At 42.8% G+C, this 19,202-nt stretch overlaps 1 protein-coding gene and 2 pseudogenes across 3 annotated transcripts in view; 1 reads left to right on the plus strand and 2 right to left on the minus strand.

Annotated features, from left to right (window-relative positions):
• The window catches only part of RAD54L2 (RAD54 like 2), a 116,566-nt gene that overhangs the window by 74,016 nt on the left and 23,348 nt on the right, over positions 1-19,202 (plus strand). For all 3 annotated transcript variants that reach the window (XM_045492970.1, XM_045492972.1, XM_045492971.1), the window contains 9 exons: positions 9,047-9,248; positions 10,238-10,377; positions 11,145-11,261; positions 11,583-11,809; positions 14,072-14,254; positions 14,380-14,513; positions 15,954-16,150; positions 17,530-17,872; positions 18,559-18,736. In XM_045492970.1, coding sequence (XP_045348926.1) covers positions 9,047-9,248; positions 10,238-10,377; positions 11,145-11,261; positions 11,583-11,809; positions 14,072-14,254; positions 14,380-14,513; positions 15,954-16,150; positions 17,530-17,872; positions 18,559-18,736 — 1,721 coding nt within the window. The remainder of the gene's footprint in view (positions 1-9,046; positions 9,249-10,237; positions 10,378-11,144; positions 11,262-11,582; positions 11,810-14,071; positions 14,255-14,379; positions 14,514-15,953; positions 16,151-17,529; positions 17,873-18,558; positions 18,737-19,202) is intronic.
• LOC123605684 lies at positions 2,448-2,866 on the minus strand (annotated as a pseudogene).
• On the minus strand, positions 12,968-13,335 carry LOC123604864 (annotated as a pseudogene).

Raw genomic sequence — 19,202 nt, forward strand, 5'->3', positions numbered from 1 at the left:
AGTTTTGCTGATTGTTTCCTTCACTGTGCAGAAGCTTTTTATTTTGATGAGGTCCCAGTAGTTCATTTTTGCTTTTGTTTCCCTTGCCTCCAGAGACGTGTTGAGTAAGAAGTTGCTGCAGCCGAGATCAAAGAGGTTTTTGCCTGCTTTCTCCTCGAGGATTTTGATGGCTTCCTGTCTTACTTTTAGGTCTTTCATCCATTTTGAGTTTATTTTTGTGTATGGTGTAAGAAAGTTGTCCAGGTTCATTTTTCTGCATGTCACTGTCCAGTTTTCCCAGCACCACTTGCTGAAGAGACTGTCTTTATTCCACTGGATATTCTTTCCTGCTTTGTCAAAGATTAGTTGGCCATACATTTGTGGGTCCATTTCTGGGTTCTCTATTCTGTTCCGTTGATCTGAGTGTCTTTTTTTGTACCATCATTATGCATTCTTGCCAATAGTGCACAAGGTTCTCCACATCCTTGCTAATACTTTTATTTATTTTGTTTTGATAGTAGCCACCCTAAATGGGTGTACAGTGATAAGTTATGGTAGTGTTGATTTACATTTCTCTAATGATTAGTGATTTTAAGCATCTTTTATTAATTGGCCATTTGTGTGTCTTCTTTGGAGAAATATCTATCTTTTGCCATTTTTGTATCAGTTTTTTGTTGTTACGTTTTAGGAGTTCTCTATATATTCTGGATATTAATCCCAGATCAGATACATGGTTTGCAAATATTTACTCTCATTCCATGGGTTGTCTTTTCATTCTGTTGATAGTGTCTTTTCATGCACAAAAATTTTTAAGTTTTCATGAAGTCCTGTTTGTATTTTTTTTTTCTTTTATTGCCTGTGCTTTTGGTTTCATATCCAAGAAATCATTGCCAAACCCAGTGTCATGAAGTTTTTTCCCTATGTTTCTTTCTAAGTTTTATAGTTTAAGTTTTACATTTAGGTCTTTGATCTATTTTGAGTTAATTTTTGTATATGGTATAAGTTAAGGATCTAGTTTCATTCTTCAGCATGTGGATATTTGGTTTTCCCCACACCACTCGCTGAAGACTGTCCTTTTCCTATGAATGGTATTGGCACTCTTGTTGTAAATGCTTTGATCATGTACGTGAGGGCTTATTTTTGGGCTGTTCATCTTATTTCATTGGTTTCTATATCTGTCTTTATGCCAGTTCCACACTGTTTTGATTACTGTAGCTTTATATTAAGTTTTGAAATCAGGAAGTGTGTATTCTCCTTTGTTCTTTTTCAAAATTGTTTTTGCCTATTTTTGTAAGCAAAATTTTACTGGAACATAGCTACACTTGTTCACTTCTATGTTTATGTATGGCTGCTTTTGAGCTACTCTGGTAATGCTGGCTCATTACAACAGAGACTGTATGACCCACACAACCTAAAGTATATACTATCAAGACTTTTTATAGGCAATGTTTGCCAATATCTAAATATTTAAAGTCTTTGCCACTACAAATGCAAATAAAAACTAAGAAACAGCCTGAATGAAAAACCTTCTGTGATATACTGATAGCCTGCCATTAAAATGACAAGCATGTGGAGTGTGTCAAAGAAATATTTATATGTATGTAACAAGTGACTGAAGGAGAACATAAAATGATGTGTATTCGTTGGTTATCAGTATGGAATATGCAAATGTATATTAACAAACATGGAAAAATTGAGATCTAAATAGTTTAGAGATTAGTGCTTGTTACATTTTATCTTCCATTAAGACTTCTAAAACAGTTGTGAAGTTTTTATTTTGGAAAATCTCAAACGAAATAAAAAAAGAGAGACAATAGTAAAATGAACCCTGTATTCCCAGTATTCTCTGCCATAGTTGTGAATACAAGGTTAGTGTTGTTTCATCTGTTCCCCCCAACCTTGGATTACTTCCAAGTAGATCTTTTTTTTTTTTTTAAGACCTTACCAGCAACTTTTTTTTTTTAATGTTTTTATTTTATTATTTTTGAGAGGGAGAGAGACAGAGAGTGGGTGAGGGACAGAGAGAGAGGGAGACACAGAATCTGAAGCAGGCTCCAAGCTCTGAGCTGTCAGCACAGAGCCTGACGCAGGGCTCAAACCCATGAACTGTGACCTGAGCTGAAGTTGGAAGCTTAACTGACTGAGCCTCCCAGCTGCCCCTGGAAGTAGATCCTTAATGTTGTGACATTTTATCTGTAAACTTCAAAGTATATTTACTTTGTCTTCTAACATATAAAGTCCTAGAAACAGAAACACAATACCATTATCAAACCTAAATATTTTAAATAAACAATTCCTTGTATCATAAAATATCCAGATAATCTCTGATTATCTTTTAAAAATTATTTTTACTGTTAATTCCACATTTCTACATTTAGTTCATTTGTCTTTTAAATTTCTTTAATCTGAGCTTTCCCTACTTCTTTTTCATTTTCTTTTTTTCCTTGCATCTTATTTTCAGAAGAAAAGGATTCACTTGTCACTGTAGTTTTATGCATTTCTAGATTTTGCTGATTGCATCCTTGTGGTCTTGCTTAACAAATTTAACATAGTTCTTTTGTTTTCTAAAAATCATGGATGTTATCCTTATTACATTGTCAGCTGATTCAAATACATCAATACATTGTCAGCTGGTTTTTTGCTTGGAAATCAGCTACCTGGATGTTGTAATACTGCTTTAACCACCTCTTGGTGTCTCAGCTAAGAATGCCTCAGTTCGCCTGGAAATCCACCACAGGTACTGGCTGCTGCTGAAATCACTTCGGGTACAGATGACAATCTTGGTTGCTCAGTGAGGCTGTCCTTCTGCATTTGACTTGGACTTCCACTCTGGTACATGCTGTCCTGTAATCTTTCTCAGGTGTTAGCGGTCCCTGGCCCGCTCCATCACACCGCTGGTTCTCCTCAGGACAGTGTCAGGCCTCTCCAGTGGCCACTCCACTCTGCCAACATAGTTCTTTTTCCCTGTGGTTTTGCAAACTGGGAGTGAGATCTCAAGGTGTGTTGAGATTCAAGTAATGTTTTGACACATATATGTAGCAGTTGCAGTGTATACATCCTATCGCATTACATCAAGAGGAATATGGTAAGGCTTAGAATTCACTGATCTTTGTTTATACAGATGGGATTGAGAAGAAGAGATGGAACATCTGGAGAAAGGGCCCTGGAAGTGTTTGTACCTTATACCCCCAATGAGTGAAAAAGAGATTTTTCTTTCAAAGCTCCTCATTTGCCTAGTCATATTTGTCATGGTGGTGTTCATAACTCATTCCTGAGAAGCTTATGTAACTGTTCATTGGTGTTTATATAACTCTGGTGATTGCTGCTCACAGCTGGCTCACGTGAAGGAGAAAGTTCAGGGGTATTTGTGACCAGACCTGATTCTGTGATTCTGAATTTGGGTCGTAATAGTCAATGATTTTTAAACCACATGTCTCTTTACCTCCTTGTTGAACCATTTCTCTTTTTCCTCAATGACTTTTGGTGGAGTATATCCCAGAATTTTAGGGAGGGCTATTTTTTTAACGTTAATTATTTTGATTAGGTTGTAAATTTACAAGGTCCAATATTCAGAAGATACAAAAGAGCATGCAGTGAAAAGTTACATTCTAACTTAGAGGAAAATTAATTATAGAAATTTTGAAATAATAGTTTATTATTAAGAACAGTTTAAGATGTGGTATATATTGTAATACTACATAAAAACCAGAAACTTCATAATAAGCATCATGAAGCAGCAGTGAAGCACTTATAAAACATTGACTTACATGACAGCAGACTTTTTAAGTATTAATACATCTGTAAATTAAAGCTCTTTAACAAACAAACAGTAGTTGTTGAACCCAGAAGCTGAAGATTACTGATAAGGAGCTGGTTTAGATCTGTATCCTCTAAGAATACAGGGGAAACCTGTGTCTGAATTAAGTGTGCATGAGAATTGTATATACTATAATCATTTTATTTATATATTTTTTAAATGCTTATTTATTTTGAGAAAGAGAGAGTGTGAGCAGGGGAGGGGCCGAGAGAGGGAGAGACTGAATCCCAAGCAGACTGCCCTGTCAGTGCACAGCCCAATGCAGGACTTGATCTCACGAACTGTGAGATTATGACCCGAGCCGAAATCAAGAGTCGAATGCTCAACTGACTGAGCCACCCAGGAACACCTACTGTGATCATTTTAAAATTGCTGCTGTACTTAGCCACGTTCGATCCTGGGTCAGACAGGAATTCATAGCTAGGCCTCACAAGTTGGAATGTTTGATTGTGAATTTGTCTGTGATACTGAAAGGTTATCAGATTCTGTTCCTCCTTCCAGAAACAGCCCACTCTGCCAGGCAGAAACCAGAAGAAAGAAATATAACAGTTGGCAACAAATTCCCACTCCTGGATAGATCAAGTTCAGACCCTTTGGCTTGACATTCAAGGCCTGCCCTGTATACTTTGACTCTGTCCTGTCTGCCTACTCTCTAACCTTGCTTCAAATGTTCCTCCAAGTGGTTACTCAATAAATTTGCTTGTGAAATAGAAACTAAAGGGCTTAAAGCCAGGAGAACATCAAATTTCATTATCAGAACCAGGTCAGAGAACCAAAGCACTAAGTTGAAGCGTACTAACCCAGCCTCAAGTGTAACTATGTAGGGCAAGCTGCAGTGTTGGTGGAAGTAGCTATTTAGCAATAGTTATCCCCTCTTAGGGACTCTGCTGTCCAGCCATCTGTTCCTTTGGGAGGAGGAATATTATGGCTTTCCTTTTAGTAGGGAAGAATTCAGGGCTGTGAGTTAGGAAGAAGGTGACAGTAATATTATGTGACAATGCCAAGGGAGTATTAGCTCTTTGGGGGGGGGGGGGGTGGGGGCTGAAGGAATGATAGTTCTTAAAGAAAACAGAATTGTTGAGCTTTCCTCTTGTAGTGCTTCAGGTGGAAATAGGAGAGGACTGTTTGAGAGGAGGGTAGTGGATTTGGGAGGGCAGCCAGTCGGACTTGCATCTCCTTCAGAGCTTCTCTTTTAGTTCTCATGTCTGGGTGGAGACAAAGCAGTAGCACCTTACTTTCTCAGTAGGTGGAAGATGTCCATAAGCCAGGGCTCATGTTGCATTCCCAATGCTTCTTGCCACCCTGGACTCTGTCTTTGGGAGACCTTTTGTAAAAGGCCTGCTGTGGATCCTGTGGTAACAGAGAACTGTGATGTTTTAACCTCTTGCTCATGTTAATGGTATTGCAGTGCCCCATCATGAACATTCCTTGTCTGGTGCCTCCCTTGGCCATTTCTCCTTTGTCTTCAAAAAGCAAAGGTTATCTGCTTTAAACCCTCATGGTCTCTCAGTGTGAGGGCCAAAGAAGATGCTTCCACTGCTGCTGCAGGGGAGTGAATCACTCTGGGTATTCACATGGGACTATGTGTGCATGTGTGCACACATGTCCACATCCACTACCCATTTCTATCCCCAACTTTTACAGTGGCCACATCAACTTCCCCTCCTCAGCCAAACAACTGGCGGGAGAATGTAGAATGCTAGGAAGACAAGGCCTTGGAGGTAGTCCTCCCTGGGACAGGGACTGACTTCTGTGCCAGCATCCAGGAAGGATCTGGGTCTACATCTTAGTCTGCCTTGGGCAAAGAGCTCCTGGGGAGAGACAGGGAAATGGTTATTGGGTTGGAAGGCCCCTCCTGCTGCTGTTTTGCTTAATTCATTTTAGCCAGTATTGAACTACATGTATTTTTCCAACTATTCCACCTTATTTTAAGTCTCTATTCCTGGGGCTCCTGGGTGGCTCAGTCAGTTGAGTATAAGTTCAGGTCATGATCTCACAGTGTGTGAGTTTGAGCCCCACATTGGCTCTGCACTGACAGTGTGGAGCCTGCTTGGGATTCTCTCTCTCCTACTCTATGCCCCTTCCCCACTTGTTCTCTCTCTCTCTGAAAATAAAAATAAATAAACTTAAAAAAGGATAATTTTAAAGTCTCTTCCTTTTGCTTATGCTCCTCTATCTGCCTAGAATGTTCTTTCTTTTCTTTTACTGTCTGTTACCTACTTATTGTATTAGGTTAAACCCAGGTTTTACCTTTCCTAAGGAAGTACTCCACCCTCCATGACTGGATTGGGTGTCTTTTCCCAAAGTATTGTTGCTATTAGGCACTCATCACATGTGTTTCCCCATGTGGACCATTCCATTGTGCCTTGGCACAGGGCCTGGTACTCAAATGTTCATATGTGTGTTAGGCTAAACTAAAAGAGGGGGCAGGAGAAGCAGCAGTGCCTAGTTTGTGGCAGTCTCATGCGGAGAGATTTGGAATGAAGATGTGTACAGTCTCATGCGCCAGGTGTGTGTGTGTGCATGTGTATTTGTAAGAAACACTCATTTTGTGAGAAAAAAATGCAGTTTGTATTATTTCTGCTTCTCCTTTTGCTTTCTTATTTTTGATTTTTGATTAGGATATATAAAGTTTGAGTTTTCCAAACAAATAAACACTGCTACCCAGAATGGCTGAATAAGCCCCATAGCTTTGTTTGCTGCTAGACTGTTCAATGTGATTGGGAGTATGGAGTTCCATGGAATTTGGCAGACCTGGGTTTAAAGAAGAGTATTTTCCGAGAGAGCTGATGACATCCCCATTTTATAAATGTGGGAACCATGGCTCAGAGAAGTTGAACCCATGAACATAGAACTACCAAGTGGCAGAGCCCAGATTCAACTAGTACCACCTAGGGAGTAGCCCAGAGAGAAAGAGAAAACCACCATTAGAACATCATAATAATAATTACTCCAGGTAAGATCCACTGATGAATGTTAAAATTAGTGGGTAAATTTTAAGAAACAGAATATTTGCATCCTCAAGGCCTCAGAGTCCCCTACCACTCTAAATATTTATTTGCATATAGTTTTAACATATGTCCAGAAATTCTTTGATGCCCCTCTTTCCAGGAAATTGAGCTTAATTCATTTCCCATTGAATGTGAGCTGGGCTTAGTGATTTGCTTCTTTTATTATTTTTCTTTTTTTTTCATGTTTGTTTATTTTTGAGAGAGAAAAGGTGCAAGTAGGGGGAGACAGAGAGAGAGGGAGACACAGAATTCAAAGCAGGCTCCAGGCTCTGGGCTGTTAACACAGAGCCCAACACAGGGCTCGAACTCACAAACCACGAGATCATGACCTAAGCCAAAATCGGATGCTTAACCAACTGAGCCACCCAGGCGCCCTGTGATTTGCTTCTAATGAATAAAATATGGAAAGGTAAAAATAGTAATTTTACAGTGGAGATATCTGGCAGATACCACTTTAAACAAGTGATCAAGGTTAATGTCACCAGTAATAAGTCATGTTGATATCATGTACCCTGATAAGATGTGATGAGAAGGGCACTTTATCTCTATGGTATTCTCCACTCCCCCCACCCCAACCATAACTTCAGTCTAATCATGAAAATACATCAGATGCTCAGATTAGGGGACAGTCCACAAAACACCTGGCTAGTACTTTTTAAAAAATTGTTGAGGTTATGAAAGACAAGAATACATTGAGAAACTGCCACAGTTGAGAGAGACTGAGACATAACAGCTAATGCAATATGATATTCTGGATGGGATCCTATAATAGAAAAAGGACATTAGTGAACAACTGGTGAAATCCAAATAAAATTTAAAGTTCAGTTAAAAGCAAACAAAAATCATCCCACCAAACCCCCAAACTTCCTGAGTCCTTCCTGCCTGAAAGCCAAGTGGCATTGATTAGTGCACCTCAGTTACAGCATTTATGTTCTAGTTTTAAATTGCTCTTGGGGCGCCTGGGTGGCTCAGTCGGTTAAGCGTCTGACTTCAGCTCAGGTCACGATCTCGCGGTCCGCGAGTTCGAGCCCCGCATCGGGCTCTGGATTGATGGCTCAGAGCCTGGAGCCTGCTTCCGATTCTGCCCCTCCCCCGTTCTCTCTCTGCCCCTCCCCCGTTCATGCTGTGTCTCTCTCTGTCTCAAAAATAAATAAACGTTAAAAAAAAATTAATAAAAAAAAAATAAATTGCTCTTACCTTTGGGAAAGACCTTTTGGTTGTGTAGTGCTTGTATCTGGGAGGCTCTGGTGGATTTGGGGACAGGCTTATGGTCTGTATGACTGTCAAAGCCTGCCCATCCAGTAATCAGAATGCTGCTCAGCAGATTGAGGAAGAGGGGTGTGCATACGGGCCCTCCTACCCCACCCCAGTCCTTGCGGGTGTTTGATGCCACAAGTGACATTCCCTCTGCCAGGAATTTCATTCCCTTTCCGCCTCCTCAGGGCAATACCTTTAGATATTCTGCTCACCTTTCAAGGCTTCACTCACATTTTACCTTCCATATTTCTTGTGCGATAATACCACAAAGTAGTGTCTTTCATATTCCTGTGACCCTAAGGCAATTATTCTTGGTTTAGCTAATTACCTCTGGTTAGAAAAATGACGTCTTAAAATTTTAAGTTCTCTAGGTCAGTTAGCCTGTCCTTCCTGTGGTATTTAGCATACCTTGCCTTATTATGTCTAGAAAACAAACTCCTTGAAAGGAAGGAGTCTTATAAATATCCCTTGAAGCATCTTGGACAGTGTTTTCCATGTTGTAGGTCCTCATTGAATGGTCAAAGAATTAAATGAGTGAACACTTTAAGACAGTGAAAGGAGGAATATTCCTCTTGTTGGCAGATGAGACTTGCTTAGTGTCACACAGGTGAGTGTGAGCTGTTTTCGGAACCTGCTGTCACTTTCAGAGCATTCTGTGGCCATGAAACTTTCTTACTCTGATCATGGTGGTAAATTATAGCAAGTGTGAGGGCTAGCATTTGTTGTGAGCCTACTCTAGAGCAGGCTTGGTTCTAGACACACACACTATTTAGTCCTCACAACAGCTCTGAAATGTAGGCATCACTATTCCCATTTTATAGATAAATCCATTGAGATTCAGAGAGATGTAAGTCACTTGCCTTAGATCACCAACTAATAAGATGCTGAGTTGAGGTTTGAACCTAGGTGTGCCTGGCATCAAAACCTGTTTTTCTCCCAGTAAATGTCAGTCCCTGGCACCTCTCTCCCTTTGTCTTTTCAGACCCATCCCTGGAAGACATGTGTGGCACTGAGTGTGCCAAACTGGAGGAAGATGGGCAGCGGCCACCGCGGTGCACTTCAACTACCTCATCTCAGTCTGAGCCTTCAGAGCAGCTTAGGCGCCACCAAGGCAAGAGCCTCGCCTCCGAGGACCCCAAAAAGAAGAGAGCTCAGAAGCCCTCCCACATGAGGAGAAACATACGGTGAGCTGTGCTGAGGGTAAGAGGAGAAGGGAAGGAATAGAGAGAGATATTGCCTTCATTTGAAGGCTGTCAGTAGCAGGACTGGTTTGAGCAGGCGAGTCCCCTTTCCAAAAAAGAAAAGTATAAGCTGTGTGCCCCAATTAATAGTGGAGATGCAGCTCAGGACCACCCCCAGGCTGTCTGAGGTTGTGGGGCAGACACGGATGGTGCTCAAGCTGTGCTGGGGAGTATTCCACTCTCTGGAGGTCCTGGGAGACAGCCCAGGGATGATAGGGTGCTCTGGTTGGACTGTTTTTTTCCTTTATTTTTCCCTTATGTTTCAAAACAAGGGAAGATAAAGGAAAAGAAGTTGGGTTCTCATTTTCTTAGCGCTCAACTTCAATTAACAAGGGCCTGTCTGGCCCAAAGAAGGCTTCTTCCTTGAGCTAAGAGAATGGCAGATGTGAACTTCCTTCACTGTCTAAATCCCCTACAGTCCTTCCATCACATAACCATTTTGCTATCGAAAGGAGATAAATGATATCCTATTCTCCTACTCTCATTTTTTTTAACATAATGATAGCTTGAAAGTATTATTCAAAGTTTACGAAATGAGGATGTGGGATAAATAAGGATCTATAATTCTACCCTCCTATATAACAACTCTGTATTTTAATATTGCTTTTCAACTTCATGAATCATGTATTACTCTTTTACTTTTGATCTGTTATGTGCAAAGATGAGTTTTCAGGAGCATCTCTCAGGAAGTTAAATAATATGGAAAAATGTTAGCCCACAATCACCTGAACGTTGAAGTTCACCCCCCGCCCCACTCCATTTTTTTTTTTTTTTTTTTGCCTCTCCTGTTGCATGGGTGTGTGGGACTGACATGGCTTCTCCTCCTCTTGCCTCAGCTCTCTGAGCTCAGCAATGAGCTCTTTAGCTTGTCATTACATTGTCCAAATTTCCAGTGAACCAACCCAAGTGCTCACTCTTATTGTAATGTTTAGAAAGCTGCTCCGGGAGGATCAGTTGGAGCCCGTTACCAAAGCAGCACAACAGGAAGAGTTGGAAAGAAGGAAACGCCTGGAGCAGCAGAGGAAGGATTATGCAGCCCCCATTCCTACTGTTCCCCTGGAGTTCCTTCCTGGTAAGCAGCAGAGTTGGTGGGAAAGGCCCTGCCTGAAGTATAAGGAGAAGAGGCCTTTGGCACACACAATGGTTAAGGGCAGATCTGAAATAAGATCGTGGCCTCTCAGGAATCATTTTGAGTCATTCGGTTTCTTAGGAGCAGATGATCAGAAATATCTTACTGAAAAAGTTAAGATGGGGAGACCTGGGTGGCTCAGTCAGTTAAGTGTCTGACTCTCGATTTAGCTCAGGTCATGATATCATAGTTTGTCGGTTCAAGCCCCACCGTCTCCCACTCTCTCTGCCCCTCCCCTGCTCATGATCTCTCTCTCTCTCTGAAAAATAAACATTAAAAAATTTTTTTAAATAAGATGAAAAGTTAAGATGGTTAAACGTGTACCCCTCATGGGGACTCGGCTAGCTCAGTGGGTAGAGCATGCGACTCTTGGTAGCAGGGTCATGAGTTCGAGCCCCACATTGGACCTCGTTAAAAAATAATTATTATTATATTTTTATTTATATATATTATATATCTTATGTATTATATTTATATTTTATACATAATTTATATATTTTAGTAATATATACTTAATAACCAGGAGGTAAGAACCAGTAAAGACAAGGGAAGTTAGAAAGGGAACTGAGGTGTTTGAGATACCCTCAACTTCTCTCCTCAGGGGATAGTCCCCTTGAGAGTGACAAAGGTAAAGGGCTGATGAATCATTTGGGGAAATAAGTTTACACTAAAGGTGGTTTTGGCATTCCCTTCCATCTTTTTTTCCCTAGAGGAAATTGTCTTAAGAGCAAGTGATGGTCCCCAACTGCCTCCTCGGGTCCTGTCCCAGGAAGTCATTTGTTTGGACAGCAGCAGTGGCAGTGAGGATGAAAAAAGCAGTCGAGATGGTAAGGTCGAGCCAGAGGTGTCTCTGCTTCCTTCTGACTCAGTGTTCACCCTGATTGATTGGCTGTACATCTGAATAGAAATCAGTCCTTCCCCATTTATTTTGGGGTCTGACTGTGACAAATATCCCTGAGTCTCCTTGTAAATGTAAGGTTTTCCCTTGTCTTAACTTGAAGCCATAAGAGAGAAATAGTAAAACTCAAAATTTTATAAGTGATGACAAGTTCTAACTTTGTTCCCATGCTGTAAGCTTTGATAATGGGCAGTAAATTATCTCTGCTCCCTGGGTTTTGGTTTTTGTTTTGTTTTGTTGACTATCTCAGAAGTGATTGAACTGAGCTCTGGAGAGGAAGATACCCTGCATATTGTGGACAGCAGCGAATCTGTCAGTGAGGAAGATGAGGAAGAGGAGAAGGGTGGTACCCACGTGAATGATGTCTTAAACCAGCGTGATGCTCTGGGGCGGGTCCTTGTCAATCTGAACCACCCTCCGGAGGAGGAGAATGTCTTCCTGGCCCCACAGTTGGCACGGGCAGTGAAACCTCATCAGGTACAGCAAATCTTGATTCTTTTCTTTGTTTCCTTTCAGCTTCTTTGCTGAGGACATTACCTGCTGGTGGTTGTCAGCATCAGAGCCTGTGAAGTACTTGTTTGGTACCACGAGCAGTTATTAGAAAGCCCTGATCCTTCCTCCTGGCACTTGATGCTTCAGTATTTTTTTTTAATTGGAATATGAATGTATTTTTTTATTAGGATGCTCACAAGAATGGCACACTAGTACTGTCTTTCTGGTGTGATAAAGAATACATACATCTGACCCACACTGTGGCAGGGGTAAGGGCTCTCAGAGCTGGTACCAAGTATCCACTGAAGACATCTCCATTCACCAGAGAGGATGTTTCTTTGACTCCAACATCTTTACTGTAGCTTCTAGTCAGGTCTCCATGCCTTGGGCCCAGACTTCTTCATTCCAGCACAAGTTGACCCTCTTTTTTCTTGCCACTGTGAACTCCTTCAAGACCTAGGTCAACTGCCCCATGTCTAACTTGCCCAGACAGGCTCCGGAATTCTGCAACACATCTTTGGTATGCTGCTGCCCTGCCACCCTCAGGGGCATGGTTAGGAGTTGGGGAGAGGGGGAATAGCATCACATTACCAAAGCAAACGGCAGGGGCATATTAGCACATGACACTTGGACATACACCTAACAACCTCATAGGATACATGCTTTTTCCCAAGTGCTACATAATCCCCATAGAGAGCAAACACTTATGGAATGATTTTTTATGCCAGGCACAAGGGACACAAAGTGAATGGTGTTTACATACATCATGTCCTACACACAATGGGAAATTAGCACCTGAAAGCTAGAACCAGATCTCTATCCTGGCTCTTCCCTGCCTTTGAATGGTGTCACTGCTCTGTTTCTGCCTGTTCTCAGCATTTAGTTCATTTTTCAAAAGGGAGGATAAGATGGCAGAGAGAGTAAAATGGGAGATTGGACTGGGGTGGGTGATTAATATATGGGTAACAACCTGTAAAACAAAATAATACAAAAAATGCAAAATCCAGATTTAGTAGTGTAATATAGGAAGAGAAGGTAACTGGAAGTACTACATGCTAACCCAGACAATATGATACACAACCCCGCAGGGGGACGACTCAGTGAGGAGTGGGGCAGAGGCTGCCTCTTTAGACTAAGAGCCTTTCAGTTGGACTGCTGAATGGACTAGATATGCTGCTTCATCTGTAAGCTTTCTTTGATGATGATAAAACAGGTGAAGACAAGCCTAGACACCCCACAGGCCCACCCCATGGCCTGCTTGGAGCCCACAAATACATAAGGCACATTCTTATCCTCACATAGCAGCAGAATGTGCAGGATGATCTCCAGGGCCTCAGCATCTGCAGCCATCATGATGAACTGAGAGATGGCTCTGTTGAGGATTTTGGTGGCTTCATTAGCTCCTGAAGCTGCTTGTAGTTACATGGATGCTGAACAAGGTCCGGTAGTTTCTTGGTGAGGTGGGTGTCTGCAAGGTGATAGGCCTTTGGATTTACATCAGCCTCAGTCATTTCTGTGATTCCATGGTCTTGCCACCCCTCTGGGAGTGCAGCCAATGTCAGAGCAGGAGCACACACTTCAACCAGAAAGGAGGAGTAGATGCTTCAGGATTTCTGATGAATGGGAAGGGCAAGTCTCAGGTTTGCCATATCATGTAGAGGTATCAGATCTCTTGGCTTAATACTCTTGAGCTTTCTTCTGTGAGATCTGCAAGACTGATTGAGATGCTGTCTGCAGGACAGTGCCTTGGTTAGGAAGTTGATTTGACTCTGGAAGTGGTTCCAGAAGAGATGTAAGAGTCAGAAGTCTGAGGAACTTTCTGATAGAAGGGAGCAGAGTAGATTTTGTTGACCCAGAGCTGTGAACCAAAACCAGTGAGTGGAGGTTCCATGAAGGCAGAGGTTGACTCAATGTAAGAACTCTTCACAATAAGAACTCCTTATGGAATGGGCTATCTTGAGGTGAGCGGCTAAGGGCTGAGTGAGAGACCCTGTCAAGAATTTGGTACTGCAGATTTTTGCCTCAGATAGGCCATTGTACCAGGTGAATGATTTTCTGTGTTTTCTCTAAGAAGACTGTCATCAGCCAATAGACCATTCAGGGTACAGGGAGACTTCTGTAGCCATCCACACCAACTGTCTGGTATAGTGTCTGCTCCTTTACTTAATTCTAATTCCAAGGTGAATAAAACCAAATCTTGGTCTTTGCCAGCTCCTTTAACTATTGCCTCTGTTTGCCCTTTATCAGATTGGTGGGATCCGGTTCCTGTATGATAATCTGGTTGAATCCCTGGAGAGGTTTAAGACCAGTAGTGGCTTTGGCTGTATCCTGGCCCATAGCATGGGTCTGGGGAAAACTTTGCAAGTGATCTCCTTCATCGACGTCCTCTTCCGCCACACGCCAGCCAAAACTGTCCTTGCCATTGTGCCGGTAAGAGTTCAGTCACCCCTCTGAGGAGCTCTGGGTTAATGCCTTTCTGGGTACTAAACAGCTTGATGAGCTCAGCTTTGAGCTTGTTTCTTAAAATCCTTTTTCTGGACTTGGCTTTCTGACAGGTTAATACTCTTCAGAATTGGTTGGCAGAGTTCAACATGTGGCTTCCAGCACCTGAAGCCCTTCCAGCTGACAACAAGCCTGAAGAAGTCCAGCCTCGGTTCTTTAAAGTTCACATCTTGAATGATGAGCACAAGTAAGTGGCCTACTCTCTCCTCTTCTCCCTTTCCTTTAAAATTTTTTTTTTTTTCAACGTTTATTTATTTTTGGGACAGAGAGAGACAGAGCATGAACGGGGGAGGGGCAGAGAGAGAGGGAGACACAGAATCGGAAACAGGCTCCAGGCTCTGAGCCATCAGCCCAGAGCCTGACGCAGGGCTCGAACTCACGGACCGCGAGATCGTGACCTGGCTGAAGTCGGACGCTTAACCAACTGCGCCACCCAGGCGCTCCATCCCTTTCCTTTTAGACTTCTTTCCAGGATCTGGATATCAGGGCACTAACCCAGATTCCTTTTGGTTTCTTGATGTGGTCATCCCCCCTGCCCCCCACTGCCCATTCCTTGATACTCATTTTTTCTCTACCTAGCTTTTCAATAAAGTCAGAGTTAGGTAGCTTGGGAAATGTCTTATGTTCTGCTTGAAGGTGCTTTTATATCCTGAAAAATACGCATACATCATCCTATTTGCCCATGTGAATGGTAATAAAATTCAACATGGTGAAATGAAACTATCCATCTTCTAACTTTTCACCTTTTACATTTCTCCTTCTTAGAAGCCTAATCAGCATTCTCTTTTAAGCCCCTGTTTACAGTTGACCTTTACTGGTACAACTTCCAAGTTTTGAAAAGGGTAAACTTTTGTTTTAGATTTGAATAAAATTATATTTCCATTCTATACATTCAATTTGATTTCCAAAATTCTAAAGCTATTTCTTGGTCCAAGCCAGCCATCCATGCTACCCTTTCCCCTTGTTGGCATGGGTAATTGAGAAGATAGACTTTCTCTTCTTCAGAGGCTGCCTTTTGTGATGTTTGGTCACATACATCAAAATGAGGAGACTGTGGGCGGCCCCCTAGGTGGTTGATCACCTGCTCTTCTTTCTTGGGTTTCAGGACTGTTAGTCCACATGCAGTTAATGAATTAGAATCAGGACTCAGTTGTTTAGGAGTGGAGAGACTGTGCTCTTAGTGTCATCTGGGCTCTGCTGCCCTTTCTCCTTTACTGCTTGTCCTTAGCTCTTTGCTCATCGGGGCCTGGGAAGGTAAAATGCAAAATATTGCCCTTGCTTTTACTATCTTGTGTTTATTATGGGAATAATTTGAAATTCTCCCTCAAATGTAGAATTGTAGTCATGCATGTACATCCAAGGGAGTCATTACTTTTGCTTGCCTTGTGCCATTGCATTTCCATTTTTCTGATGTTTAACTGTCATTGGTGACCTCCCCGTCCATCCTCAGTGCGGTTAGCATCTTTGGGATACTGGGAAGGGGGGCAGCCAGCAAGCCCTATGGTGCTGCCACTGAAGTCCTTGGCAATAAGGACTTCTGAATGTACATCAACGCAGCTCTAATTGTGAGCAATTCTTTCTGGGGAGCAGTGGAAGCAATAATTTTTTTCTCTGTTCACTCTTGCAGGACAATGGCAGCTCGTGCTAAAGTGATGGCTGATTGGGTATCAGAGGGTGGGGTACTACTGATGGGGTACGAAATGTACAGACTCCTCACCCTGAAGAAATCCTTTGCCACAGGTAGATCGAAGAAAACCAAGAAACGCTCTCACCCGGTCATCATTGATCTGGATGAGGAAGATCGACAGCAGGAGTTTCGGAGAGGTGGGTGGCCTATCCTGGGGATACTCTTAGGGGTAGTGTTTCAGGAAGAAATAGTGTCTGTGGTAGCACCAAGTCAGATGTGAAGATTATTGATGTGAGTTGTATTGTCATGAACCAGAAATCCAGGTCCCTAAGATAGGTGGGGTGACCTCCACTGGCTCTCAGAAGATATTGCTTTCCTTGCCTGTCATGGAATTCTGGGTGGGCCACTCATAGACTGGCTTAGGGAGACTCCCCTGCCCATCTGACCCTGTTTCTCTCACAGAGCAGTTGGGAAAGTGACTTTTCCTCTCACCACATCCTAGAGGTGTTCTGGGGTAGCATTAAGAAAATATTTACAAAGTATTTAAATCACTGATATGCAGAGTAATAATGATATTGTGACTTTATAAAAGGAGAATTTATCCCAGGTTTGTGTTTTGTTTTGTTTTGTTTTGTTTTGTTTTAGTGAAAGTCATTCCTCTCGTAGTGATAGTTCTGCTCCGTCTTCTAAGGGCTTTGCCTGTTTGGGGAAGAAAGTTTTTTTTAGGTTCAGAGGCTGTTTCATTTTATAGGTCTCTCCATCTATAGATATGTTTGTGCTAGGTTTGCTTCTGTGGTAGAGCTGGGATGAACTTGCCATTTAGCAATGACTGGCAGGTAACTCCAGAAAGATTTTGTCCTTTAGCTAGCTCCCCACCAGCCAGCCTGCAGATGGCGCAGAGACACTGGCAATGGTGAAAGTCGACTGAAGTATCTGGATGATTCCCGTCAGTCTCACTTAGACCCATTAAAAAAAAAAAAAAAAAAAAAAAGGTTTTTTTTATAAAAATGTTTATTTTTGAGAGAGACAGACAGAAGGCGAGCAGGGGAGGGGCAGAGAGAGAAGGGGAGACACAGAATCTGAAGCAGGCTCCGGACTCTGAGCTGTCAGCACAGAGCCTGATGGAGGGCTCAAACTCACAAACGGTGAGATCATGACCTGAGCCAGAGTTGGATGCTTAACCGACTGAGCCATCTGAGTGCCTCTCACTCAGACCCATTTTTAATCCTAGGCTGGTAGTCTGTAAAGTCACACTCTCTGCCACCCAGTTGATATAAGCCCTAGGTAGGAATGCAAGGTATTTTACTTTGAGTGTAAAGGAGAAAAAGAAAAAAGATAAGGAAAGGAAAGAGGGAAAAGAGATATTTACTGCAAGAGTCAATAGTCCAGGTTAACGTGTCACACCAAATGCGCAGGAGCCTGGATGGCTGGCTCCCTTTCACTAATGGGGGCTGACTCTTGCTTTCCTGCTTCCTTCATTTCTTCTGTCTCCTCCAGGGTGCACCCCTACTTCTCATATTGTTGACTAAGAGCAGGCCCTCTCACCCTCTGACTCCGGATCCTCTTCCCTCCCTAGAGTTTGAGAAGGCCTTATGCCGCCCTGGCCCTGATGTGGTGATTTGTGACGAGGGACACCGCATCAAAAACTGCCAGGCCAGCACCTCACAGGCCCTGAAGAATATTCGCTCTCGCCGCCGAGTGGTGCTGACCGGGTACCCCCTGCAGAACAACCTCATTGAGTACTGGTGCATGGTGGACTTTGTGCGCCCAGACTTCCTCGGCACCCGGCAGGAGTTCAGCAACATGTTTGAACGCCCCATCCTGAATGGGCAGTGTATTGACAGCACGCCTCAGGATGTCCGCCTCATGCGGTACCGGAGCCACGTCTTGCACAGCCTCCTGGAAGGCTTTGTGCAGAGGTGAGCCATCCTCAGGGCCCTGTGTTTTGAACCATCAGAGACCCATTGGTGTAACAGGCATGCAGAGCTGTCCCAAAGGGGGACTGTTACAGCAGGAGGGTCCCTCCCTAGTGGGTGATAGTAAAACTTTCCTTTTACTGAGTAGCTTTTCCTGAATAGCACACAAATGATGGATAGCCACTGTTTCAGTCCTCTGAAAGTTTGGCCTAGAAGTACTTCTCTCAGAAGTTAATCTTTGAAGTTTCTAGGGATACCTACCTTACTTGCTGAGAAGCAAAAGAGAGCTAGCCTTCTGCTGACTCTGAAAGCATAGAAATGCTGGTTCCCGGGGTCATGGCCTCACCAGTGTCAGCATCTCGGTAGATGTATTTAGGCCGGTCTAAAACAATTTCCTTGTTTTTCCTAGTTAAGATGGAATATGTGCAGAAAGCTTAGAGAAACAGCCTTAGATCTGGGTATGAACCTGGAGCTCCCGGTGTCTGCCACCCAATCCTCTTTGCTTTAGTTCTTATCCTTAAAATGAGTTTCTTCTGATGGTCGCTAAACCAATCCTTATTGTTGTAAGTCTGTTGTGAATGTTGAGATCCTCAAAAGGAGGTGTGACAGAAATGCAGGATTCTTTTGTTATTCTGCACTGACCCCTCCTGGCCACACTGGCTTGATGATTCTGATCTCTGCCTTCGTAGGAGAGGCCACACTGTGCTGAAGATTCATCTACCTGCCAAGGAAGAAAATGTGATCCTGGTGCGGCTCTCAAAGATCCAGCGAGATTTGTACACACAGTTCATGGACCGTTTCCGAGACTGTGGTAGCAGTGGCTGGCTGGGGCTGAACCCCCTCAAGGCTTTCTGTGTGTGCTGCAAGGTGTGTTGAGGCCTCAGGGAATACTGAGATATGAATGAAGGTTGCACATGGTCCCAAGGAAGTTATTCCTGCTAGGAGTCCTTGATAAGGGAAGAATAAAGTGACAGGGGTCCCCCTCGGTTTGCTGCATTGAAGAACTGGGGGCCCCAAGGAGAAATATGCTGGTTGTGTGCTGCCCAGTTCCTGGAGGTGCCACTCAGCCTGTGATATAAATGGTGCTCCTTGCAGTTGTGCAGTTCATCTGGTCAACTTGTGGTACCAAACTTGAGAAATCACTTCCTTTCTCACTGATTTTTTTTCACTTGGGAGAAAGGGGTAGTGGAAAAACATTGTGGGGCAGTTTTTGACTGTTAGCATAATCAAGATTCAAGAAATACATAGCTTAGACAAGTTATTGGGGTACCTTGTGTTTGATTCTGCATTTAATCAGATTGAGACCTCTTTCATCCTGATAATGTTTGAGATG

This window comes from Leopardus geoffroyi, chromosome A2 (genome assembly GCF_018350155.1).
Source record: "Leopardus geoffroyi isolate Oge1 chromosome A2, O.geoffroyi_Oge1_pat1.0, whole genome shotgun sequence".
Taxonomy (NCBI): Eukaryota; Metazoa; Chordata; class Mammalia; order Carnivora; family Felidae; genus Leopardus; species Leopardus geoffroyi.